Consider the following 22,316-nt stretch of genomic DNA (forward strand, 5'->3'; position numbering starts at 1 on the left):
AAATTGGCTGATGGGTGTAACACGTAAGTGAGGTGCGTATTCATTAGGATCCGGTACGCCTCCAATAATCCAGCTCAGTTGGGTAACGGGTCCGATTCACAGAGCCTCTCTTTCACTCAGTATCCCGACACACAATACAAACTCTGCTTGTGCAATACATCCAGGAAACCACAGCCCCGCCACATGTGGGAGACTGTCAAGGAAAACTCCAGCTGTGCTGAACCAGTGCTTTTCTGACACAGGGAGCCTAATTGCATTTGAGCATTTTTAAAAACATCCACTATGTAGAATTTAAGAAAAAAAAAAAATGAAATAGTCCTCATGATAATACACCATCTGTCGTCAACGCGTACACAGCTTGTTTTCATGGCTCTGTCACGCTCTGTTTCTGCCGCATTCCAGTTGACAGAAGACTCACATGGTTTACTTCTGTGCAATGCAGTGGTTTGGTAGTGCTTTCTTCACATTTTGTTGTGTACCATGGGCTGGCAAACACTTCCTGTTCCTTTGTCTCCTCTAAGCCACTGGGTCCACTTCTAATCTCACCTTCTTACCTGTGTGCCTGATTGATGTGGGTTTTTTGCCCATAGTCAGTGCCCTCTACCCATCCCGTCCTGTCAGGAGAAGCTTGGTGAACGCTCTTACAATGTTTTGCAATGTAGCATGACATCATCAATTTATCAACCCCGATCCCAAGAGAATGAAGCATGAAGCACACATATACATTGCTTTGGAATGTGTCTTTGTATCATCAATTTGGTGTTGCAACCCTTATTTGCCAAGGCATAACTTCAGTGCTTCACAAGACTTTTGGAATTATATTATTGGAGTCTATAATCTAGGCGCATATGCAGTAACATAAATTCTCTACAAATGATTTTGTAGCACTGTAACAGTGGAGTGCACGGTTTATTTTGGAATGTGCTTTATTGTCGTGTAATTGTGTTGTCTGTTATTCTCAAAAGAACAGTTGATCAATACCATACTCAACATTAAATTAAAAGCAATCATTGTAACCCTAGATAATGTTTTAACTTTTGCTGACAGGCATTTTATTTCATTCAGTGCCTTTATTTTTCTGTTTCTGATTTGTTTTGAAGGGGTGGGGAAATTCAGTAATACCTCATCTTGTTTACATTGTTCTGTGGCTTTAGGTAGCAGATCAGCTTGAATGGCTTGTCTTACATGGTCCTTTGGGCTGGTTTGTTATTTTCCATGCTCTCTCACGTGAATAGACCACTGGCTTCCCCATCGGGGGCTCATCTCAGGGCTAGTTCTGAGCTGCTTCATCAGAATGACCACCGATTGGAAAAGCCCTTAATGCTGGAGGTGCAACTACCTCGGCTCACAAAATGGGAGCTAGAGGAGCTTGAGGGCTAAATGGAGAAACTTGGGGACCAGAGGCACCAGTGACGTGAACCTCCTCTTGATGACTCAAATCATTGCTTCTGATCAATGCCCACTTCCCCCCCTCACTGTTAATCCTTTGATTGCTGATCTATTTATGGAGGCATTGACTGTGCTTCCTCCAGCACATAAAATCTCATGCTGGTCAATGCAGCTTGCTGCCATATGTGAAAGACGGGGGCTAACCTCGGCTGTGCCATTCTCACAGAAATGCCTGAGAATAAACAACACATTAAAAAGCCTAATTTAGAGGAGCTGCTTTTGTGTCATATGTTCTGGATTGTTCTTGGGAGGGAATGTAATTTAGGAAGAAAACATCACAGTACCATCTCTGAGGCTTGTAAGTGCTTGTAATTTCAGAGACATAAGTATTTTGTATTTTTCCCTTTCCAAAATAGCAGCTCTACCCTGAGAACAAAAACAAAAAAAAAACAATAAGCATGTACATTATATGCCCGCCTGGTCTCTCACATCCAATCCTAAATAGACAAAACAATGGATAATTACAATGATGGGACGTGCAAACATTGATTGCATTCCACTAATGTCCTTTACATGAAATGTGTTGAATCAAATTAGTATCTGCTTGAACCAATTGGCATGCAGTCATCCCTAAGCACCTGGCCATCCACTTGCATTAGATTCTGAGGGAACGTGTGGTGCAGAGCATACGTGAACAGTGACAGGAATGTTAATGTTTCAATGTCCAACCAGCACACTTGCCGGTGTTGAAATTCCCAACTCATCCACCAGTGGCCTGCCTCTCGAAAAAAAAAAGAAATCATCTCTGAAAACTAACTTTTTATTTCCTGGTGACATGTGGGACTGTTGGCAGATCCTACACGGCCTCATGAGATATCCACCCTGTGTGGCAGAGTATTCAAAATGCAATGCGACACAACAGCTGGTCCGGCATAATCGGTTTGGCAGTGCTTGCCAAGACGTTTCGTGTACAATTGGAACTCTCACGCATTCCCAATTTTGGCCACAGATTTTCAAGAGAGGAAAAAAGGAAAACGAAAACTATGTGACAAACGACGCAAGATAACTAAAGCATGAAGACACCCCTTACATGCAAAATGTCATATTCAGAATTAGCTGCCTAACGCAATTAAATTGTTGACTAATGTGTGACCTTCCAAGCAAAGCTTCTGGAATTGGGAGCAGATTGAGGCATCAGATGCCACAAGTAAGGCCTTAAGTAAGCAGTGGCGTAAGCAGAGATGCTTTTAAGCAGACCTATAGTTAGCAAGATGGGCACACAGATAGAGGGGCCGTAAGCATAGCTAAGAACAAGAAGCATGTAGACCTTCATTCATGCTTTTTTGGTGAAAGTAATGCCAGTGCACTATTTTATTTTGATTGGTGCACCCCTCCTCTACTCACAGAACTCACATCAGTGCTAATGCCACTCAGACACCCAACACTCTTGCCATGGTCTCAACAGCCAGCTACAGTTTCAGAGAAAGAAATGATCGATGTTGATCCCATTCCGAACAGCCACCACATGCCAATTTCTTTGCAGTGTATCAATAAGGATTTAATTGCATCAGTTCAATATTCATTTACCAAGCGCTAAAAAAAAGTACATTTTTGTGACTGTAGACATCTCTTCTCAAGAGCACAGCCATGTCCTGAAAGCATTTTATCCATCCGAGGCACTGAAATTGGTAGTGCAACATAGCTTTGTGACAATAGCTTTCTGGCGTGCTTCTTCAACAGCAGTACATAGTAGATGATGTGTTGTTTCATATGTATTTATGCCGCTAAAAGATATCCAGTCCCCTCTAATGGCAATTTCCACCAAATACATCCATATAGAACATGGTGCAAAACTGATCATCTTCATTATTCTTGTTGATGTCCTAAAACATTCTTGCTGGATTTTTTGTAACTTGATCCAGTCTAGAGACATGTCTGCTATCTTGTAGCCTGCTCTAGGAACCTGCTATATGGAGTTCCAATTTCTTGGAATTATGTTTGAATATTCACTGACTACATGTGTTATGAATTTTATAATGCCAATTGAAAGAACCAAATCAACAGCAAAGCAAATACCATTCACAGAGTTCTGAGGATGCCTGGTAATCATTCTCAGCATCAAACTCCACATTTAGCTGGATTTTTTGAAAGAAACTAAAAGTGTTGCAACTAGGAGCAATTTAGGTGTGCCACAGTCAACTTAATGTTGTCTACGGCAGTGTTGTGTATTCATCCTTAAGTATCAGACTCTCTCAGACTTGAAATCAAAGGTCATTGACCATACAACCAGTGAAGTGATCCACATTTACCCACATTCACCATCCCACACAGATGTGCTTGTGGTTCCCACACGCTGCCATTTGACCATACTAAATCATCTATGAAATCGCATGACTGCTTTTATTTCTGTGGTGCATCAAATGTGGTACATACACTTTGCATGTGTTGACGCCATGAATGTATGGTGCAGAGATCTCTCCTTCTCTCTGAAGAGGTCTTCACTGAGACCAGATCCTGTCCTGGACATTTTGACACTCCCTCCTTCACACTTAAAGAGGGAAAAATGTGGGGGAAAAAAAACACTCTGAAGGCAAGAATCTGCACTCATTTTTACATCCTACATTTATTTTAAAAAAGCAAACGTACGTCCCATCTGAAATGAAACAGTTTAACAAAGAAAAAAACATTTGTAAAAGCATACAAACCAATGAACTGTAATCTAGCAGCATCCAAATGTTGGAGTTTCCAGAAATTATCATTTATATATTTATATATATTTATATCGCCCTGGCAAGCTACACACATAACAGCCTACACAGAGCTATTCCTCTTTTTAGTGCAGAAAAAAAGAAAAACAAATACTTTTAATAAAATAAACAATTTCAGGTTAAATAAGCTTAAATAATAGTGTTAAATACAAGACACTTCCTCTGAGGTTCTGTACAAAGATAAATTTTGGCATCGTAAAAGTGGTTTTCAGGCTCACGCGTTCTAGAGCAACTGCATAAGAACTGATTTTGCTACAATAAACTATACACATGTAATGACCTGGTTTGTATGTCTGTGTGAGCCATGGACAAGGCAAGTGTTTTAAAAGAAAGTAAAAGAAAAAAAAAACAAAACAAGGAACAATCCATACACTACTTATATCAGGCACGATCTGTTCCTGCAAAATAAATACATGTCAAACACAACCCCATCTCAACAACACCATCACATTAGTGCTAACCTTTAAACACAGTTTTGTGACTATCTTCTTTTTTTATTGCTAGGACACTGTGACAGCGGAATACTTGGAAACTACTTACATAAAAAAAAGAAAGAAAAATATACCTAGACTGAAAGAGCACCTTTAAACATCAAACTTACCGCCTGCTTTATCTAGCGAACAACAATGAAGACACAAAGCCAACAACCCTGGATTGGATCGACTGATAACCTTGCGCGAAGGGACGGAATCGCCCTGGCGTTCGGACCGAGCCGTAAGAACAACACAACTGCTCCTCTGTGCCAGCAAAATAGGTCTTCAATGAGCTACATTCATTTGTTTTGACGTTTTGTAGGGCGTGCCGACTACTCTTGGTGCAAGCAGGAACTAGGAGAGGTCCATACATTCCTCCCATCCGGCTCCAGGCGTCAGTCTTCCCCTCTGTCCCTCCCTCACCGCTCCCTCTGATGTCCCCTCCGGTCAGACGCCGCAGAAGCAAAGACGATGACTGAGCGTTAGCGAGTGGTTTAAGAAGCCTAAGTTTACATTCTGTCAGTGAAGAGGCCTCTCCCCTCCGCGGTGCGGCGTTGCCGTGCGTCGCGGCGGCGGAGGCGCGGCTCACGGTTTCTTGTCGACGGAGTGGAAGAACCACTCTGTGAACTTCCTCAGCTGTGCGGCGGCCGTCTGGCTCTCCTCGTGCAGGCGCATGTTGTCCTGCCTCAGGTGCTGCACCTGCTCCTGCAGCATGGCCTTGTCCTCCTTCTCCTGCAGGGGGACGCATCAAGAGACCCAGGTTACCACACTGCTGTAGGGTTTACACATATATACACAACACACAGAGCCTGTGGGATCACAGTATAATAGAAAACATACATAATGCAGATAGGCTGTGTTGTTATCACAGCAATACATATACACTGTGCACAGAGACTGTTATCACAGCACTGTAGTGATTATACATATGAACAGTGCACAGAGTGAGTAATCACAGCACTGTAGAATGCAAACACATATACGGCACACACTGGTAGTGTTTCCACATCACTGTATGCTACACAATACAGGCAGGACCTGCATTATAGACCATGGAACTGATGCTTTGCTCAGAGTGTGGCTAAGCTATCCTATCCCACCTCACAACATACTTTCCAAAACGTCTGAGGGTGTGGAAAGTGAACAGTTGCGCCAGACATTCTCCACACGAGGACCTCACCTTCCGCAGGTCGTACTGCAGCTGTCTGAGAATCACCTCCAGCTGATTTACTTTGCCAGTCAGGGTCCCAGGAGAGCCCTCCCTGTGAAGAGACAAGGTGGCAGGCTCAGAGCACTCCTTCACCTCAGCAAGCAGAGTTTCTATAGTTTCTACACTTCTCTCCTTTTTTGGATCCTTAAATAGTTTGAAGTGCTTGGTGTGATTTAGGAAAACTTGCTGACCGCATATTCAAACATGCGATTAAAGCATTCCCTTTCTATTGTCGTGTGCTCAGATGTTTCTGAGTACTTCGTAAGCAATCGTTAACTTTGCACTGTATAATTCAGATATTCAATTAATGCTGGCTCTTTGCAGTCCAATGGTTGCTCCTCTCTTATATACAGTGCTCTGAAAAAATATTCAGCCCCCAATATTGTTTTCACAATTTACTGTCCCAGATTACAAACTAGATCACCTGTATTACTTCATGAACATAAATACAGTCAAACAATACGGTTGGATTTTCCATTGAACAAACCAAAATGAAGTGTGGGATATAATTGTGGAAAAGCACAAACCTGGGGAAGGACAAAAGACTATTTCAAAGGCACTGAACACAACTTCGAGCTCACTGCAGTCTATTATACAGAAGTGGAAGAAATAGGGAACTACAGCCACACTGCCTAGGGCAGGCCACCACCTTAAACCTAGTCGCCGAACAAGAATGGCACTTGTCAGAGAGGCTACTGTGATGTCCAACAGTCACACTAATCGAGCAAGACTGATGGGAAGATGAATGCTGCACAATACTTGAGATTCTGGATAAAAACCTACTCCCCTCTGCCAGAATGTGTAAACTAGGGAGGAAATTTGTGTTTCAGCAGGACAACGACCCAAAGTACACTGCCAGACCACCACTGTATTGGCTTAAAATGAAGAAAAATAATGCACTTGAGTGGCCCAGTCAGAGTCCTTACCTCAACTCCATTGAACATCTGTGGAAAGATCTCAAAACTTCATGTCCACTGCCACTCTGCAGCTAACCTGGTACAGCTTGAGCAATTTTGCAAGGAGGAATGGGCTTACATTGCTCCATCATGATTCACAAACAAAAAAAAAATCTAAGAGTCTAATTAGTCAAAATCTCAGTTTGTGGAAATCATTTGTGTGAAAAAAGGTTTGGGGGCCGATTACTTTCTCAAGGCACCGTATTTGCTTTCTGTTTCGAACGCCTGTTCTTCCATATCACTGTATGTTCTGGCCCCTCTGGTTCCACCCTCAGAGCCTACCCTGCCTCCAGCGCCGCGGCCTCCGAGGCTGCCACCCGTCTCCTCAGCTCCTGGGAGATCTCCAAGGCCTGGGTCTGCTCCATGTCTGTCATGGTGCAGAACGATGCCACTCTCTGGTCTGAAAATGAAACAAAAACATCGCTCGGTACACACGGCCCATGGAAAGGCCCTCGTCCCTCTACAAATAGTTGCATTCGCATGGTTAGTCTGTGCCGTTGCCTTCACTTCCAAAGCACACAAACAAATGGTGAAGTGCTGCCAGTTTAACGCAGAGACAATCCAACAGGCAATAAGGTGCTCTGGAGTCCAGCCCGTCTGGACGTGTGGTCACTTCACCCATCACGAGCTGCCGTGACATGTGAGATCTGACTGCCAGAGCTGAAGTGATGGGTGGGGGTCCCCCCCTGCTCAAGCCCACAGAGAAGAGTGGCAGATAGGTAATAACACCGGTGCCCTTTTCTTACCATTCTCCTTCTCTAACCAAGCCTGAAATGGCCACCATGCTTCCACAGTTAGCATGCACAGATTCCCCTCCCCCCCAAACACCACCGCTACTGCCATGAACCATAAGCCACATATGCAGCCTCCCTCTCCCCAATCCCAGCATTCCATGCCAAAGCAGTGTGGCTGCTGAAAAAAACACTGAGGTGATTACCTATGGGAGTGGGCTCCTCATCCAGTTCCAGACCTGAAATTATAAAATGCATTCCCATAAGATGTGTAGCTCCTGCCCCATGCACTCACACCGTCCATCCTTGGAACACCCCCGTTTGCCCCCCCCCCCCCCCCCCCCCCCCCCCCTTCCCTGTCCCTGACTCCGCCCCCCTTGGTCTTCTTGGACAACTGCTCGCAACTGTCATGCCTGAATGAAGTGGCCCAGGCCATGCCTGTTTTACTGTATAAGGCCCTTAAGACCATCAACCCCCCCCCACTAAGCCCAAACTCAGCAAATTACACACAGGATCACACAGCATTTCACATTCATTTTCTCCTTTCTTTCAGACATGATGGAACTTTATATTTTGATAAAAGATGAGAAAAATAATCCATGTAGGTAAAACAGCTGCAAAAAAAATCGTACAGCAAATGCAGCTCTAAACCCCTTCCAATAGCAGCTAATGCTTAAATACAAAGGAACGGGGCCAGAATTTGCATGAATGAATTAATGAACTGCACTTGGGTGTATTTAACGTTACATTGGGCGGCAGTGTAGCATAGTGGTTAAGGAGCAGGACTCGTAACCGAAAGGTTGCCGGTTCAATCCCCGCTGGGGCACTGCTGCTGTACCCTTGGGCAAGGTACTTAACCCACAGTTGCCTCAGCAAATATCCAGCTGTATAAATGGATAACATTGTAAGGAACTGTAACCTATGTAAGTCGCTTTGGATAAAAGCGTCTGCCAAATGAATAAATGTAAATGTAAATGTACATTATACAAATCTGTGGCAGTTCTGTGAAAGCAGTGACGAGCGCAACAAAGAGGCATTCAATTATTTATGGAGCTGTGCACCCTGGACGGTAATTAAAATGCAGCGTCTTTAGAGGTTTCGATGAAGATTTACTTGATTTGACAGAGAAAAACATGGGGGAATTTTTATCCGGAAGCTGCGGCTGACTGGCGCTTTCACAAACGCTTTGACTTAACCCATTCATCTCTGTGTAAATGTTGGCCTTCATAAAGTCAAAAGTATCTTTGTCCATTGATAAGAAAGTCAGCATTAACAAATTACTACTAAAATCCATTATGTGTTATCCTGATTAAGACCAGACCGCAAGACATGCGGTGATCATGCCATACCTAAAATACAACAGAAAATAAAAAAAAGATTTCTTTAAAAAAGAGCTCTTCAGCTGCAAGGACGAAAGGGATCATAGTGCCTCCTTCCAAACACATAAACAAGCAACTGCCCAATGAACCACTGAAGGAGCAACACTGCACTACAGAAATATCAACAACAGAAGTGAAATGAAATGCCCCCCGTACCCAAATTTACCCAATCACGTTAACAGCAGAAGGCACCCAGGCTGCCGGCAGCCCTGTGCCCCCTCGGCTTCTGAGCAAAATGAGTGACAGCCAGGCGACGGCGGAGCGGTGAGAATTCACGGCAGGGCAGCGGCCAACCCCTCAGCACCATTTTGGCTGATTAATTTCATGTGCTAAATGTTCGGTCGCAGGCTAAAAAGAAAACGATGTGAGGAAGGAGCCACCCGAAGGACACGCCGAGCGGCGTGGACGAATCTGAATGCGCGAGAGTCACTGTCAAACGCATCAGGCCCCTGACCTTCCCGTGCACTTCGATGATATAAAACTGCTTGAAAAACATTTAAAACACCACAGGCTCTGTTTGGTACCACAGTGGCGTGTCTCGCATAATAAATGGCATGTTACGCGTAATGCAGCCTCATCTTAATGAGTGTTTTCAGCTATGACAGATAACCTCATATCACTTCAGAAGTAACTTGCTCCAGTTCAAACTGTATAATGCTAGTTGCTTCTTCCTCGACACCATTATTTCACACGCACACGTCAGGGCCTCAGAGATAAGGACGCTGATCAGTGACAGATTACATCATCTGCTTAACTCGCCATTTAGTGTATGCAATTGTACAGTATGTATTACATAAATGACATATACATATATATATGTGTATGTAAATGCAATCTTTAGCTGAAATAAGATATTTTCTCATATATGCCTGTTCCTTCCCTTTTGGATTTTTACATTTTAACATGTATGACGTCTTGATAAGAGTCGACGCAGTGACCCGTGGGGTGCGATGCATCTCTGCGCTCCCACCATCTGTCCCTCCCCCTGCGGAGGCTTTGGGCTCGATCTGCACGGCTGCGGAGGCAATGTCACCCTGCCCAAGAAGATCCGCGCAGAGCCCGGCCAAGCCGTCAGACTGCACCCGGCCGCTGTCTGGCGGGATTAGCCACGCTCGCGTAGCTGGCGGTGTGACGGTGGGGGGGGCAGAGCGTGCCGGATCACAGTCTATCCGGGCTCACAGGCAGGCGAGCCGTGGCTGATCGATGGGAGCCCCTTCGCCTTGGCTGCAGACGCTCCCCCCCGGCAGACCCCTGTCGCGGCGCGCTGCCAGCCAGCCGATGTACCACCCTGCCAGAGCAAATCCATCTCAAACACCACCAGTGGACTTCACTGCCTGTCTTCCTTCTCAGGCAAACGGTCTGATCCGCGGGGGGAAAGTGGAGGCAAAATCCGACAGGAGGGCAGGGAGACTGAGACAGAAGTCCTCCTCTTACAGGGTAGCATTGCACCTGTTATGAAATGACAGGTGTTTGGCTTGAGCACCTCCACATGATCAGCTACCAGTCATTGCACTCCTTGCAATAACAACCAAATATGTTTCGGTGCACTATAATGAATGCTGTGATTAGCGGTGCCTTGGCACAGGGGTGCATCTGATACCCCTCCCTGGGTGGCTGGACATCGCTCCTGTAAGCTGGTGATGGATGAGCTAGGGCTAGTGCTACCAGGTGCTTGGGCACTACACTAACAGTCTCAGCCTACAGAGAGCCAGGCAGCTGACCGTACACTCATCTAGCCTCCTGTGCCAGTGTAGCACCAATGCAAGTCAGCACTGTGGTCACCAGTGACGACCTGTGTCATGAGAGCTATCGTGGAAGGAGGGCTGGGGCAGGTCACTAAGGGTGCTTTCACACTAGAGCTTTTGGTGCGGACGAGAGTCCGCTTGAGCCGTTGGTTCGGTTCATTTTGTTGATGTGAAAGGCTGTTTTCCGAACTCGGGTGCGCACCAAGGCATGGTACCCAAGTCCACCAGAAAACGGGGGGTCTGGGGTACGGTTCACCTGAACTCCAGTGCGGTTCGCATTTGGTGTGAAAGCCATCCGATCTAAAACCAGGAAGTAAACGCTATTGATGATGTGTTTTGAGTCGTTGCCTAGCGATATTGGTAAATAAAAGCTGCACGTTGCTTACGTGTTGATGACGTAAACGGACCAGGGTTCGCAACCAAAAAATGTAATGTGAAAGGAGACCAGCGGGGGCAGGGGGAGGGGGGAATAATCGAGCTCGAGTTCGGACCAGCAAAACGGACCGAGTGTGAAAATGGGGGTATGAAAAAGGGTGTGGTTCTTTTGTGTGTCGCCGGTTTATGGAGCTGAAGCGCTCCAGCCTCGCTCCGCAGGACACGGGGCTGCACACGCATGCGGTGGTTAAGGGCAGGCCAGGGCAGGTTTCACACAGCAAGAGCCAGGCTTGGTGTTAGTTTGCCATATCATCGGCACGCCCCACTCGCATCGCTGTTTGGGTTACCTTCCAGAAAGAGTGCAAAGGACAGCTCTGAAACAGGAGGAAAAGAGAAGGATGGGAGCTTTAATCTTTTGAAAATTGTGCATGTTCCTTTAAGAAAAATAGATTGGATAGTGTCAGATACAGCCCAGTTAAAAGAGAAAGACCTCTTTCTGTGGGAAAAAAAAAAGCCTCACTTTGACCTGTCACACCACTGGAAAGTGTCAAGCTGGAAAATCTCCTATGTGTTCTTCTACCGCTCACCGCCAATTACATTCTCTCTTTTTCTCGTTATCTCTGTCTCTCTCCCTCTCTTAGTTAATTACTAGAGTTTGCAGATTACACAGCAAGTAAAAACAGTACAGTATTACAACAATAATGGCTGTTATTGCGTGAAAACTAAAGACGGCTAATATGATAGATTTGCCCACAGCAGAGCTGCTGTTTAATATCCTGAAACAAAAGGACCCAGTGATACACGCAAGCAATTACAGGCCCCTCACTGGAAAAGCCAGTTAGTTCTGTTATTCTTATCAATATTAAAACATTTGCTTGAGTGTGTCCTTGGAAGATGGAATTGGTCGCGGTGCCGGTGCTTGCATGCTAATCAGGAGTCACGTGCACCTCTCCTTGCGCTAAGCTACACACCCGTGCAGCATGCGCTGACTGGCAGCCCGCTCGTATAAATCAGACAAACAGGCAATTAGACTCGCCGGCCTCCGTTAATGCGATTCGCCACTCCCCGGTCGTCCCAGGCCTTCACGGTGCATCTACGCCTCAGCAGTGCTGCTGTCGCGGTGGAAAGCTGCCTGCACGACTCTCTCTCCCTGCTCGCAGAGGTCGGCTCGGCGCGCTAATCAGGCGTTAATCATGATGGGCGGGCCCCACACCTGTGGATCACGAAGGACCTCTGGCACCTCCTTGCAGCTGTCACTCATGTGACAAGGTGTGCTGTCACTCCGCTGCCTGTCCCTCGCAAAAGGGCCACAGGAAAAATCCCCCTTTCCCTACATAGACTTACAATGTTTGTTGTGACTTTTCACACCCCGTAACATACCTCTATATATATATATATACATACACCGTATGCAGTATTATAAAATACGAGGGCATGTATCCAGTGCCTAACGATCCACAGCGCGGTGTGTCCACACCATCATAAATAACCCTGTCGACATATTCGGATCATGAAATACAGAAGCAAGGGTGGGGATGGTTTAAAAAAAAAAAAAAAAGCACGGTACTTTCCAGAAACCCTTTTGTGTTGCAAATTACACAGTAACCAGACAGCAAACCACAAATACAATTAAATAGCTTCACCAAACTGGAACACCCTATGCCAGGTCACCAACAGCCAGCACTTTCAAATGCAAATGGTTGGAGAGGATAGAAGCGCTATAATTGCCTAAAACTGGCAGGCAAGTACTTAATTACAGGAAGCAGTGGTTAAAGCCATTTTCCTGAGTGGCTTCTTGCTGGGCTTATGGTGTGAAAATTGCTTCATTTCTTGGCTCAAAATACGCTCTTCTTTGCTAATTGGCACCTCCAGAAACAATAGAGTGCAACGTGGTACAGGAAATGGCAAAAAAAGGGCTAAATTTAGTCATAAACAGGATTGAACAGAGAGCTCTATCAAGATCTTCCAGACAGGCCTCTATAACGTCCCTGTCTCAGCTAAGACTGCATTAGCGTGCTAACGTCGTTGCCTCAGTTGAGACTGCATTAGCGTGACTGCATTAGCGTGCTAACGTCGTTGCCTCAGTTGAGACTGCATTAGCGTGCTAACGTCCCCGTCTGAGTTGAGAGTACATTAGCATGCCACACAGCAAAGTGCTCCGATTGTGAGCAGTACCTTCAAAGGCCCTAGCGGCATCCACAAGGTGAGACCAGTCCAGGCCTGAGGCGTCGTCGGGGAGGGGCATCAGGCCCGGGTCGCTGAACTTGGACTTGTCCGCCAGGGAGCCATCAGAGAACCAGAACTCATCTGTGGAGGCAGGCACTCAGATCAGTGACCAGCTTTGGGTCAACCCCCACTGCTCTCTGTCAGCTCACGTCCACCCTCTGGAAAGTGTGCCTGTCACCTCAGCCCAGGTCAGCCCAGGATTCACGCTGCAAAGCAAGCTGGTGCAATGCTGTGCCACCTTCACACAGCCGAATATCCACACCGCGCCTACCTACACCACTGCGATCTACAATGATTAGCACTTTTTTCAGTTTCATCACTAACAGATCTGATCTCTAACAAACACCATGATTCAGCTGTGACCTGATTTTGACTTCTGACTTGTGGTAAAGAAACCTTCGCACTGGGTGCATATGTTCTGGTACAAAGCAGACACAGTACAGTGTATATTATACCGTAACTGACAACAATCAGTCAGGCTAACTAACTCCATTATATCTACTAGTAGCCCCTTACCTTTACTCCACAATATACAAACTGAACAGCTTGAATGATCTGTTTTAGTAACTAACAACAAAAGCTAACCGCACACATTTGTGGTTTCTTAATACAGCTGTAATGTAAATCCCAGATTCACGGCTGCCACCTCTCCTTTGCTATGTGCGTTGTAGCATGGCATTGCTTGATACAAAATGCATGCTTAGCTACGCTAGAGACAATCTGCTCTTTTTATGTTTTTATTTTTATATGTGTCATGTTGGAGTATGAATTTATAATCATTCTTCCAGCTTATCACCCTTGACAACAACTTTGCAGGGCGTTCTGCAGACATGAGGCTGACATGAACAAAGTGAGACGAAGCATACTTCCCTTACATTAAGAATCCAAATAGTCAGGAAAATATACATTTCAATGAAAATAAATAAAGAAATAAATGGCTGCAATGGTTCCAAGACAGCTCCAGACATTGTCCTTATCACCCATATTTGGAGGACTCGCAGGAATGGTAAATCAATTCACTGGTCTTGCATTAGAGAGAGGGAATGTCACATGCTGTAGAAGAAAAAAAAATCCTTTACGGAAATGGGAGATGTCTCTGCTGTGAAACTGGTTCATTGCTCCTCCGTTTGCATACCTATTAAACTGTAAGGTTCAGGAACAGCATATTCAATGTCAGATTTTCCGTGAAGTCACCTTTTAAATGATTCGTTATAGTTAGGAATTGGTAAAGTGAACATGAATGAATGTCTTTGCTGTCAGCGCGAACTTCAAGCACTCCAAGTCAATGTTGTTTACGTGGCTGGAAATGCTGAAGCAGGAAGTAAAGACAATGTGTAAAGGTGCCTTTGGGGCTGCTGCAAACTTGTGCCATTAACCCCATTCAAATCTGGCACGCTGTGTACGAAATGGAAGACGCTGTGTGACGAATGAGTACCGCGGCGGGCAAGGAGGTAATAAATGCTGTTCTGAAGCCGCGTGCACCAGGCAGATTCCTGAGAGTCGCTGTGTAATTGCACAGCCGGATCCAAGCTCATTTTGCACCTAACCCGAGGCAGATTCCAACTCCCATTCAGGAGCGCAAAGGATATGAATTATAAATTTGTCATTCCCAACAGCCACACCCCCCCCCCCACCCCCCCCCCCCCCCCCCTTCCAACCCCACTCCATCCCACTGCCACTGACAAACTGCCTTGCTGATCCCACAAACACTAACACAGTCAACCTCGGGGAATACCCGCCATTAATAGGACCTTCTCAGCATTGACTGTGTCCGGTGGGCACAAGCCGAGCGAGGCTTAGGTGAAGTGCGTGGAGCATTCTTCTAGTTTAATGAAAGGGTAATTCAGAGACACTGGCAGCGGAAGCACTTTAAGAGGCTACTGAATGGCACCATGGCAGCACGCTGTGCAGAGTACATTTGTGTGGAGGCTGTCAGAACAGCGATAAATGAGTTGTCTGGGAAAACGTCTTCATATTTCAATCAACCGTACCTCCCCTCTCCTGTCAGGCCAGGAACGAAATAAATAGGATCTCATCTCTCAGACAAGCTGCTTTGAAAAGTGACAAGAAGAAAAAAAAAAAAATTCAAGCGAAACTGTTGTGCTGGTACCCGTTTCTTTCTGTCTTAAGAGTCAGTGAGAAGTGTCTCTTTGTCAGATCTGCATGTTTTAGGGAGGTTGAGGGGAGGGGAGGCCCACAGCAGCTGTCAGAAACGGACAGCCCTACCCCCACCAAGCAACCTGGAATCCATTAGACCTGACAGCAACACGGGGGAAAGCTGCTCCTCAGATGATTTCCGCGCGGTAAACAGCTCGGACAACAACTGCATGGAAATCGAATGGACGATAGCGGAGAGTGACAGCTGCTGACAAATGAAGAGGACATCGAGGACTCCGATAGCGCCGGGTCTTGTTAACTGGTCCTGACAGCGAGTCGCCACATTCTCATGTCTCTTCCAAAGGAGGGGCATACGTCTCCTCTCTCACCTATAGCACAGCCAACATGCATCACCCTCTGTAATACATATTCAACTCCCTTCTCCAGTGAAGTCGAGAGAAATAACAGTCAGCTATGACATCAGATGGCTTAATACAGAGGGACTGCCACAACTGAAGAGTGACAAACCCAGTCTCCCTAAACGTGAATATATTCAGCAGCACCGTTGTATGCCAGGTGTTGTCATATTCGCATAGTTTTTTTCTGTGAATTCTGTTTATTCACTTTCACATCAGCAGAGGTGATAAAAGCCCGATTTAAATCTTCCAGAACTCACAGCTTTAAGCCCATTGCACCTGACTGCTTCCAGCAATTCATTGCCGGGTTGGTGTGACTTGCTTGTCGGTGTTTGCTGGATCATTTCTCCATGAACTCTACATATTGAGGAGGCACATGGAGTATCAAGGACTGGATGGTATTGCTCAGACACTGACTTTTGCATATAAACTTCGACCAAGTCTGACCTTCTTTAGCAGCTCCAAAGCAATGCAATGTCATGTGGTCAATAACCAATCAAAGGCCAGGAGGACAGGCCTGAACGTACATCTGGTAATAAACAATTTAACTGCTACAGTCGCTGCATCTTATTCCACTGATTTACCATTAACGACAGACCCACTTTTGCATGAATAGAGACCGGAGCTGCACAATACAAAAAAAAAAAACTATTCAAACAGTTAAGAACATAAACAACTGCTGTGCCACAAATTGCCAAAACATCTGGAACATTTAGGTTGTGTTTTCCTTCATGCGTGCAGTTGACACTACTGTACAGCCTAATTGATGCTTACAAACCACAGTTTGATTTTTGAAATTAGCCGTTTTGGAGATTACAGTTCAGTGAGAAAAATCTCTATTGGTCAGAGGGCCCAGGGTCCAATCCATGCCCAGAACAGAACCCTGCTCCCTCTGCCCACACTCAGTGACCAGTGGTCAGTCAGCAGTGACGTCACTTGGGTGATGTGCATCTGTACGCGTGGGTGGGGCAGGGCGGGGAAGAGCTGGTACTCACTCCTCAGATTGGAGGTGCCCGGGCCGAGCGAGGTGCGGGGCGGCAGCGTGCTGTGGAACGGTGGCGTGCTGCTGAACAGGATGTCGTTGGGCAGGGCCTGGTCCAGCATGGAGCTGCGGGAGCTGGCGTACGACGGGGCCCTCCGGTTGCTGCACACGCTCTCGTCCGACAGGGTCCGGCAGAGGGAGCGCCGCGGGGTCTGTGGGGGCGGAGAGGAGGAGAGAGACGGGACGAGTCAGACGCCACGCACCTAGGGGGGGTCAGAGGTCACCAGGGGAATCACAGGAATGGGAAACATACGGGAGGGAGGGGAGAGAGGGAGATAGGAGTCCTCACGCGCCTGGAGGCCACACCTGGGGGAGTCATGGGAACGGTCAGGATGTGGGCATTAGGAGAGAGGGACACCGCACCTGGAACCGATTAGGGTTATGTTTATCATTCAGGGGAGGACAAGGCTGAGACTGGGGTATGCCTAAGAGCTGCTCAGAAAAGGGCAGATGAAGTGCAGCAGTTTAATCCAGAACTGGAACTGAGCGTTTCAATCGGCGGGGGTCTGGGGACACTGCTTGATTAGAACCACATACAGTCAGTTTTGATCACCATTATGACGCCTGAAGTTTCAAATGCAGAATTCAATTCAAAGTTACACCGGCATCACTACGACTGTGCTCAGATCTCTCCTGTATTACTCCCCACTTTCCTTATCTCTTGAGTACCACCTGCATGTAAAGGAAGCTGCATCATGTCTTGATTCATACATGCACTCATACTACATGCACTACAAAATACATCTTGTGGACCTAAATAGCTGAAGCTGGATCTATTATTCGTTAACGTTATGTGTTCTGATTTAGCCCCCATGGTCTTACTGGAACAAATCACTGATAACAATAGAATTGACAGTAAGTGGGAGTATTATGTACTGGTGACCTTTCCTGGTTGTGTTTTCCTGCTGTTGTACAGTGTTATATACTGTACAGTGGAAATTACAGCATGCAGTGCACATTTAAATGGCAAAAAGGTAAACGGTACAGTGAATTAATGGGAAACAAAAGGCCTTTAAGGGCATTAAAACATTTGTGTATCCCATAGAGATCCTGAGCCATTGCTGGTACAGTGTAAAGGTCCTCTCTCTGCAGTGAAAAGGTCCTCGCTTTGCAATGAAATTACACTGGATTACACTGAAGCATAAATGAAGTTCCTGTCTCTGGACAGCAGCCAAACTGCTTCCGATAAACTCCTTCTTTCAAGGACAACTGTCACAAGAGCAGCCCATTATACTGTACATTTAATTCTAGCTTCAATTAGAATATTAACCTTTGAGATGGGAGAGGTCAATCTCATTCTGAGAGAACATTCAGAAGGCGAAGTAGGTTTATTGTAAACAGTGAATGGATGGACTTAAAGGCCAGCTAGTTTCGCTGTCATGTTAGGATATGTTCATCTTCACTGAATTTAACTCTCAATCTGTTTTCAAAACTTGATGGCAAGACCTGCATGGCAACCACCGCTGATATAACTTATGAAACCCCTTTTTGGAATTTTCATATCTTCATAACTTAATTGTAAGAACCTCACATGATTACACCCCTTATGTCTTACCAAAAAAAGCCTCAGCTGGGAAAAATCCATTCCAAGTCATGAAAGTCAAACCAGCTGCTTTGTCATACTGTGGCTGACGTTTCCTGAAGGCCAATGCTTTCAGGCCATCTACCCTAGTGCAGTGCAGGCAGCACCTTGTAATACGCACTGCGCTTTCAAACCTGGCAAGGGGCTTGTGGCATGAGGGCACTGTAATTTTCAAGCACTGGTGCTTGAGTATGGGGAAGCAACTCCTTTTCACTTAATAAGATGAGATGCTTCTTGTATTAGAGCAAGGACTGATAAATCTCATTTAGGTCAAATGCATACATCATCTGATTAGCGATGACCACCAACGATAAAATCGGAAAACGCCTGCTGTGTCTTCATTTCACAGCCTCTACTGTACATGCCACTTAATGGACACGTGGGGGGGGGGGGGGCTCTTAAATCCCATCGTTCCAAGGTTTTAATTGGGCTCTCGTTTGAAGTCCAGTTTCTTTCACATTTAAGTTGGTTTAACTTAAGAGGATTTACCTGTGGTGTACGATTTACTATTCAGGGTCTCCATTTCGCTGCAGAAAGGAAACAAAAGGAGAAATCAAACAGACTGGTTCTTCTTATCTCAGCAAATGCCTCAATAATGGCCTGTCAGCTTTCAAATAAAATCCATTTACACCTATACGTCCCATCGGATTTTTCAGCCCCCCACATCTGTCTCCTGGACGCTTTCTTTTCCTTTAAGCGTCTAGTAGTGAGTAGGGCTTTTTTCTTTTTTTTTCGCAGACAGACTTCGCACTGTCTAAGGTGGCAGAAAATCCTAAATGAAGGTGTGTTAACCTTCTGACAGGCAGGGAGTCGCGTCTCGGAGAGGGGGGGGTGGCACATGTCTGGCATTTCATGATTTTGCGACGCATGTTGCGTTTGATTATAAACAACTTGGATCTCGATATTATGCTGCTCCGAGCTGACTGAGAGACAAGGACGAGTGGGCCTGACCAAATGACTGGGGACTGAACGCAAGGGGATGCCTGTTGCCCGGGGGGGGGGGGCAGAATGCGCCCACCCCACTGACGCTACCCCACGAAAAAATAAAATCTCCACCTGACGGATTCCCACCTATTGTTAACGCGGCACTCCGGCGGAGGAGGTGTCGAGCCTTGCGGATCGAAGGTGCATTAACAACGACACAACAGTTAAGAATGAATACATCACAGGGTCCCAGAGCAAATCAGTATTGCTTTCATTCTAAATGGAGGCTGCATTTCAGTAGGGGCGGGGCACAAAAGCATAGTGCATGGAAATGTCCTTGCTGTTGAAAATGCTTCTGGAGTGGACCTCAGCTTAAGGCAGACTTCTCTGTGTCCAGCCTCTGGTAATAGACAGCATGGAGTTAAAGTAAAGCAGCGGGGTGAGGGGCACCCCAGCTGCCTAACTCTGCCCGAGGGCAGCTACTGCTCAATCGGTAGAGATTAGGAGTGTAACCATATCTCGATTTGTATCAATGCATTGATACAAACGCAATAATACCACTTCATCAATGTTGTATGCGAGAACTAATCTACACCACTGATTTTTTTTTAAATTTATTTTTACTACCACACCAATTTGGATAAAACTACAGTGCTTTCAACAATTATGCGTATAATGAATTAATGCTTAAATATATTTATTTTAAAGTACAGAATAATTTTAAGGTTATACTGAATAATAATTCATTGAAATGTATTGCATCACATCAAAGTGAATTCTTACATTCCACTGTATCATATCGTTGTTTAGGTATTGATATTGCATGGTATTGCTGATAAGACACAGGTTTATGCCACATATAGATATAGGGCTTCCACCCAGACAAACGTACAGGATTCGTTTTGAAAGTGTTACGCAGCAGCAAAGATTTTCCCATTCGGCTTCAAACAGAGTAATCTGAAAAGCAAACAGCTGACTCAACTCTCCCAGACCGTAAAACGCATCAAACGCTGGGGCCCACAGGAACCATCTCACCCTAATCCGTGACATTCAGTTCAAACAAACACAGCTCCAAATAAATCAGATTAAGAAAACAATTTCCTTTCCCGTCCTCCCTTCGAAGAACAGGCCGGTTTATCCGAAAATATCGCTGAGGTGCCTGACCGGCTGCAGCCGTCTCACCCTTCACCACTAGGTTCTGTGCAGATCGCGTTGCTGTTTGCGGAGGATCACAGGCCTGTTTGGTCCCTCGGCGTCGTTTTCCCCGGCGGGGGCAGCATATACAGGTAACCAGGGCAAAGGTGCTGCTCTGCACTGTGACTTTTTCCATCTGAGTTGCAATCAAGCGTTGCAGCAACTCACGCTGTCTCTCCCCTCAAACGCACACCAATGGCAATGATGTGACCGGGGGACAGAACGAGGGTGATCAGCCTCCCCGCTCCCCGCCCTGCCGTCGCCCAGTGAGGGGTGCGTTTCGGAAGTGGGCAGCCTGTGTGAATGGCCTGTGACCCGGGTGGTGTCTGGCTCACCTTCCTCCTCCCCTCCTCCCCGGGGGGGCTGTCAGGGAGCATCATCTTCAGGAAGTCCTCCTTGGAGAGGCTCTGTGGGAGCTTGCCGTCCGGGTCTGACATCTGCAGCGGACAGGGGGCATCCGAAACGTAGAGACGCCTGCGGAGAGCGGGGACAGAGAAGGGATATGACAGGTTGATCTTTGGAACAGACACGTGTCTATGGCTACTGACACTGCAGAGGAGGGCCAGAACAAAAAACTGCCAGGGCCTCCCTGAAAATGTAGTGACGACAGCAGATGCTTATGGTTGTGCAGCGAGATTGTCTGCACAGTATCGTGCAAGAGCTGCAGAAGATCTGGCTTGCCAACAAGCTACCGGGTTCGATTTCAAGTACGTTATTGTGCGGGACTGCAAAACCGTGACCTGAATGAGAGGACTGAAAGAGAAAGAAGAAAGGAAAAAAACTGACAACTGTCAGACACCCCCTCTACCAGCCTAGGAAACAAGGTGTCTGCTGGGCACTTCTGACGAGCACTGCAGCAGACGAAACACAAGGACAGACTGCAATCTACAGGAAGTCTGGCTCTGACCCCAGAAGCGGTCCCTAACTGATGACAAGGGTGTGTGTGTGTGTGTGTGTGTGTGTGTGTGTGTGTGTGTGTAAGTGCATGGTGGCCCATGTCACTCAGACAAGTTTCACCACACAGACATGTGGGAGTCGTGAGGATGCGCAAGTCGACCTTCCTGCTTGGACGCCAGGACTTTAAGCATCCCCAATGAAGAGGCGAGAAGGGGGAAATAGAAAGAGAGAGACTGAGGCTTGGATCTCCCAAGCAAACCCTGACCGGATAAATGACTTGTTTAAGTGAGCAGCTGGGCAGCCTCGCTGAGTTTTTTCTGTGCTAAGTGCGGATGGCAGAGTGTGCAGATGATCAGAGGGCAGGGCGAGGCAAAACGGCGGGTGGCGGGAAAAATCTGAAGACTGCGGAGAACAAGCAGTGACCACACGAGAGGATCCGTGTCTCACGTCTGTCGCTTCTGATCATCTGTCAAACCTGCGAATGAGACCCCCCCAAAACGCTTAGGACATTCTCAGGGTGCTCGGACAGGCTGAAAAACAGCGCAGGGGCTCCATACAGAGGAAGACCTGACACTCACAGCACCCACCTGGGTGGCCAGAAGACAACCGCAGGAGTTTGCATGACCATAACTTTCAGTGACTGACAACACTGTCTTTCAATAAAACGGCTTCATGGAATCACCACCATCATCACGCATAATGTTAAAAAAGTATGAAGAGACAGAATAGGAATAAAGCATTACATTTTGCAGACGGGAAGTCTTTCCGTACTGGATACAGGACACTGGGATGGAGAGTGTTAGCAGGCAGCAAAGAAAGATCGTTTCCTTTGGTGGGGTGGGGAGGCAGGGACAATGAAAGAGACAGGGTTGTGGTATATCATGCGAAGTGAAGTCAATAGAGAGGTTGACG

The 22,316-nt window shown here is 46.4% G+C and overlaps 1 protein-coding gene across 1 annotated transcript in view; it reads right to left on the reverse strand.

Moving 5' to 3' along the window:
* Positions 1-4,323: 4,323 nt before the first annotated feature.
* LOC118775121 (signal-induced proliferation-associated 1-like protein 2) overlaps positions 4,324-22,316 on the reverse strand; it is a 105,078-nt gene continuing 87,085 nt past the window's right edge. Inside the window, exons 16-21 of the mRNA XM_036524858.1 lie at positions 20,843-20,981; positions 16,761-16,959; positions 13,202-13,333; positions 7,079-7,196; positions 5,811-5,892; positions 4,324-5,362 (exon numbers count right to left, since the gene is read on the reverse strand). Of these exons, the coding sequence (XP_036380751.1) occupies positions 5,216-5,362; positions 5,811-5,892; positions 7,079-7,196; positions 13,202-13,333; positions 16,761-16,959; positions 20,843-20,981 (817 nt within the window). The 3' untranslated portion in view covers positions 4,324-5,215. The remainder of the gene's footprint in view (positions 5,363-5,810; positions 5,893-7,078; positions 7,197-13,201; positions 13,334-16,760; positions 16,960-20,842; positions 20,982-22,316) is intronic.

This window comes from Megalops cyprinoides, chromosome 1 (assembly GCF_013368585.1).
Source record: "Megalops cyprinoides isolate fMegCyp1 chromosome 1, fMegCyp1.pri, whole genome shotgun sequence".
NCBI classification, from domain to species: Eukaryota; Metazoa; Chordata; class Actinopteri; order Elopiformes; family Megalopidae; genus Megalops; species Megalops cyprinoides.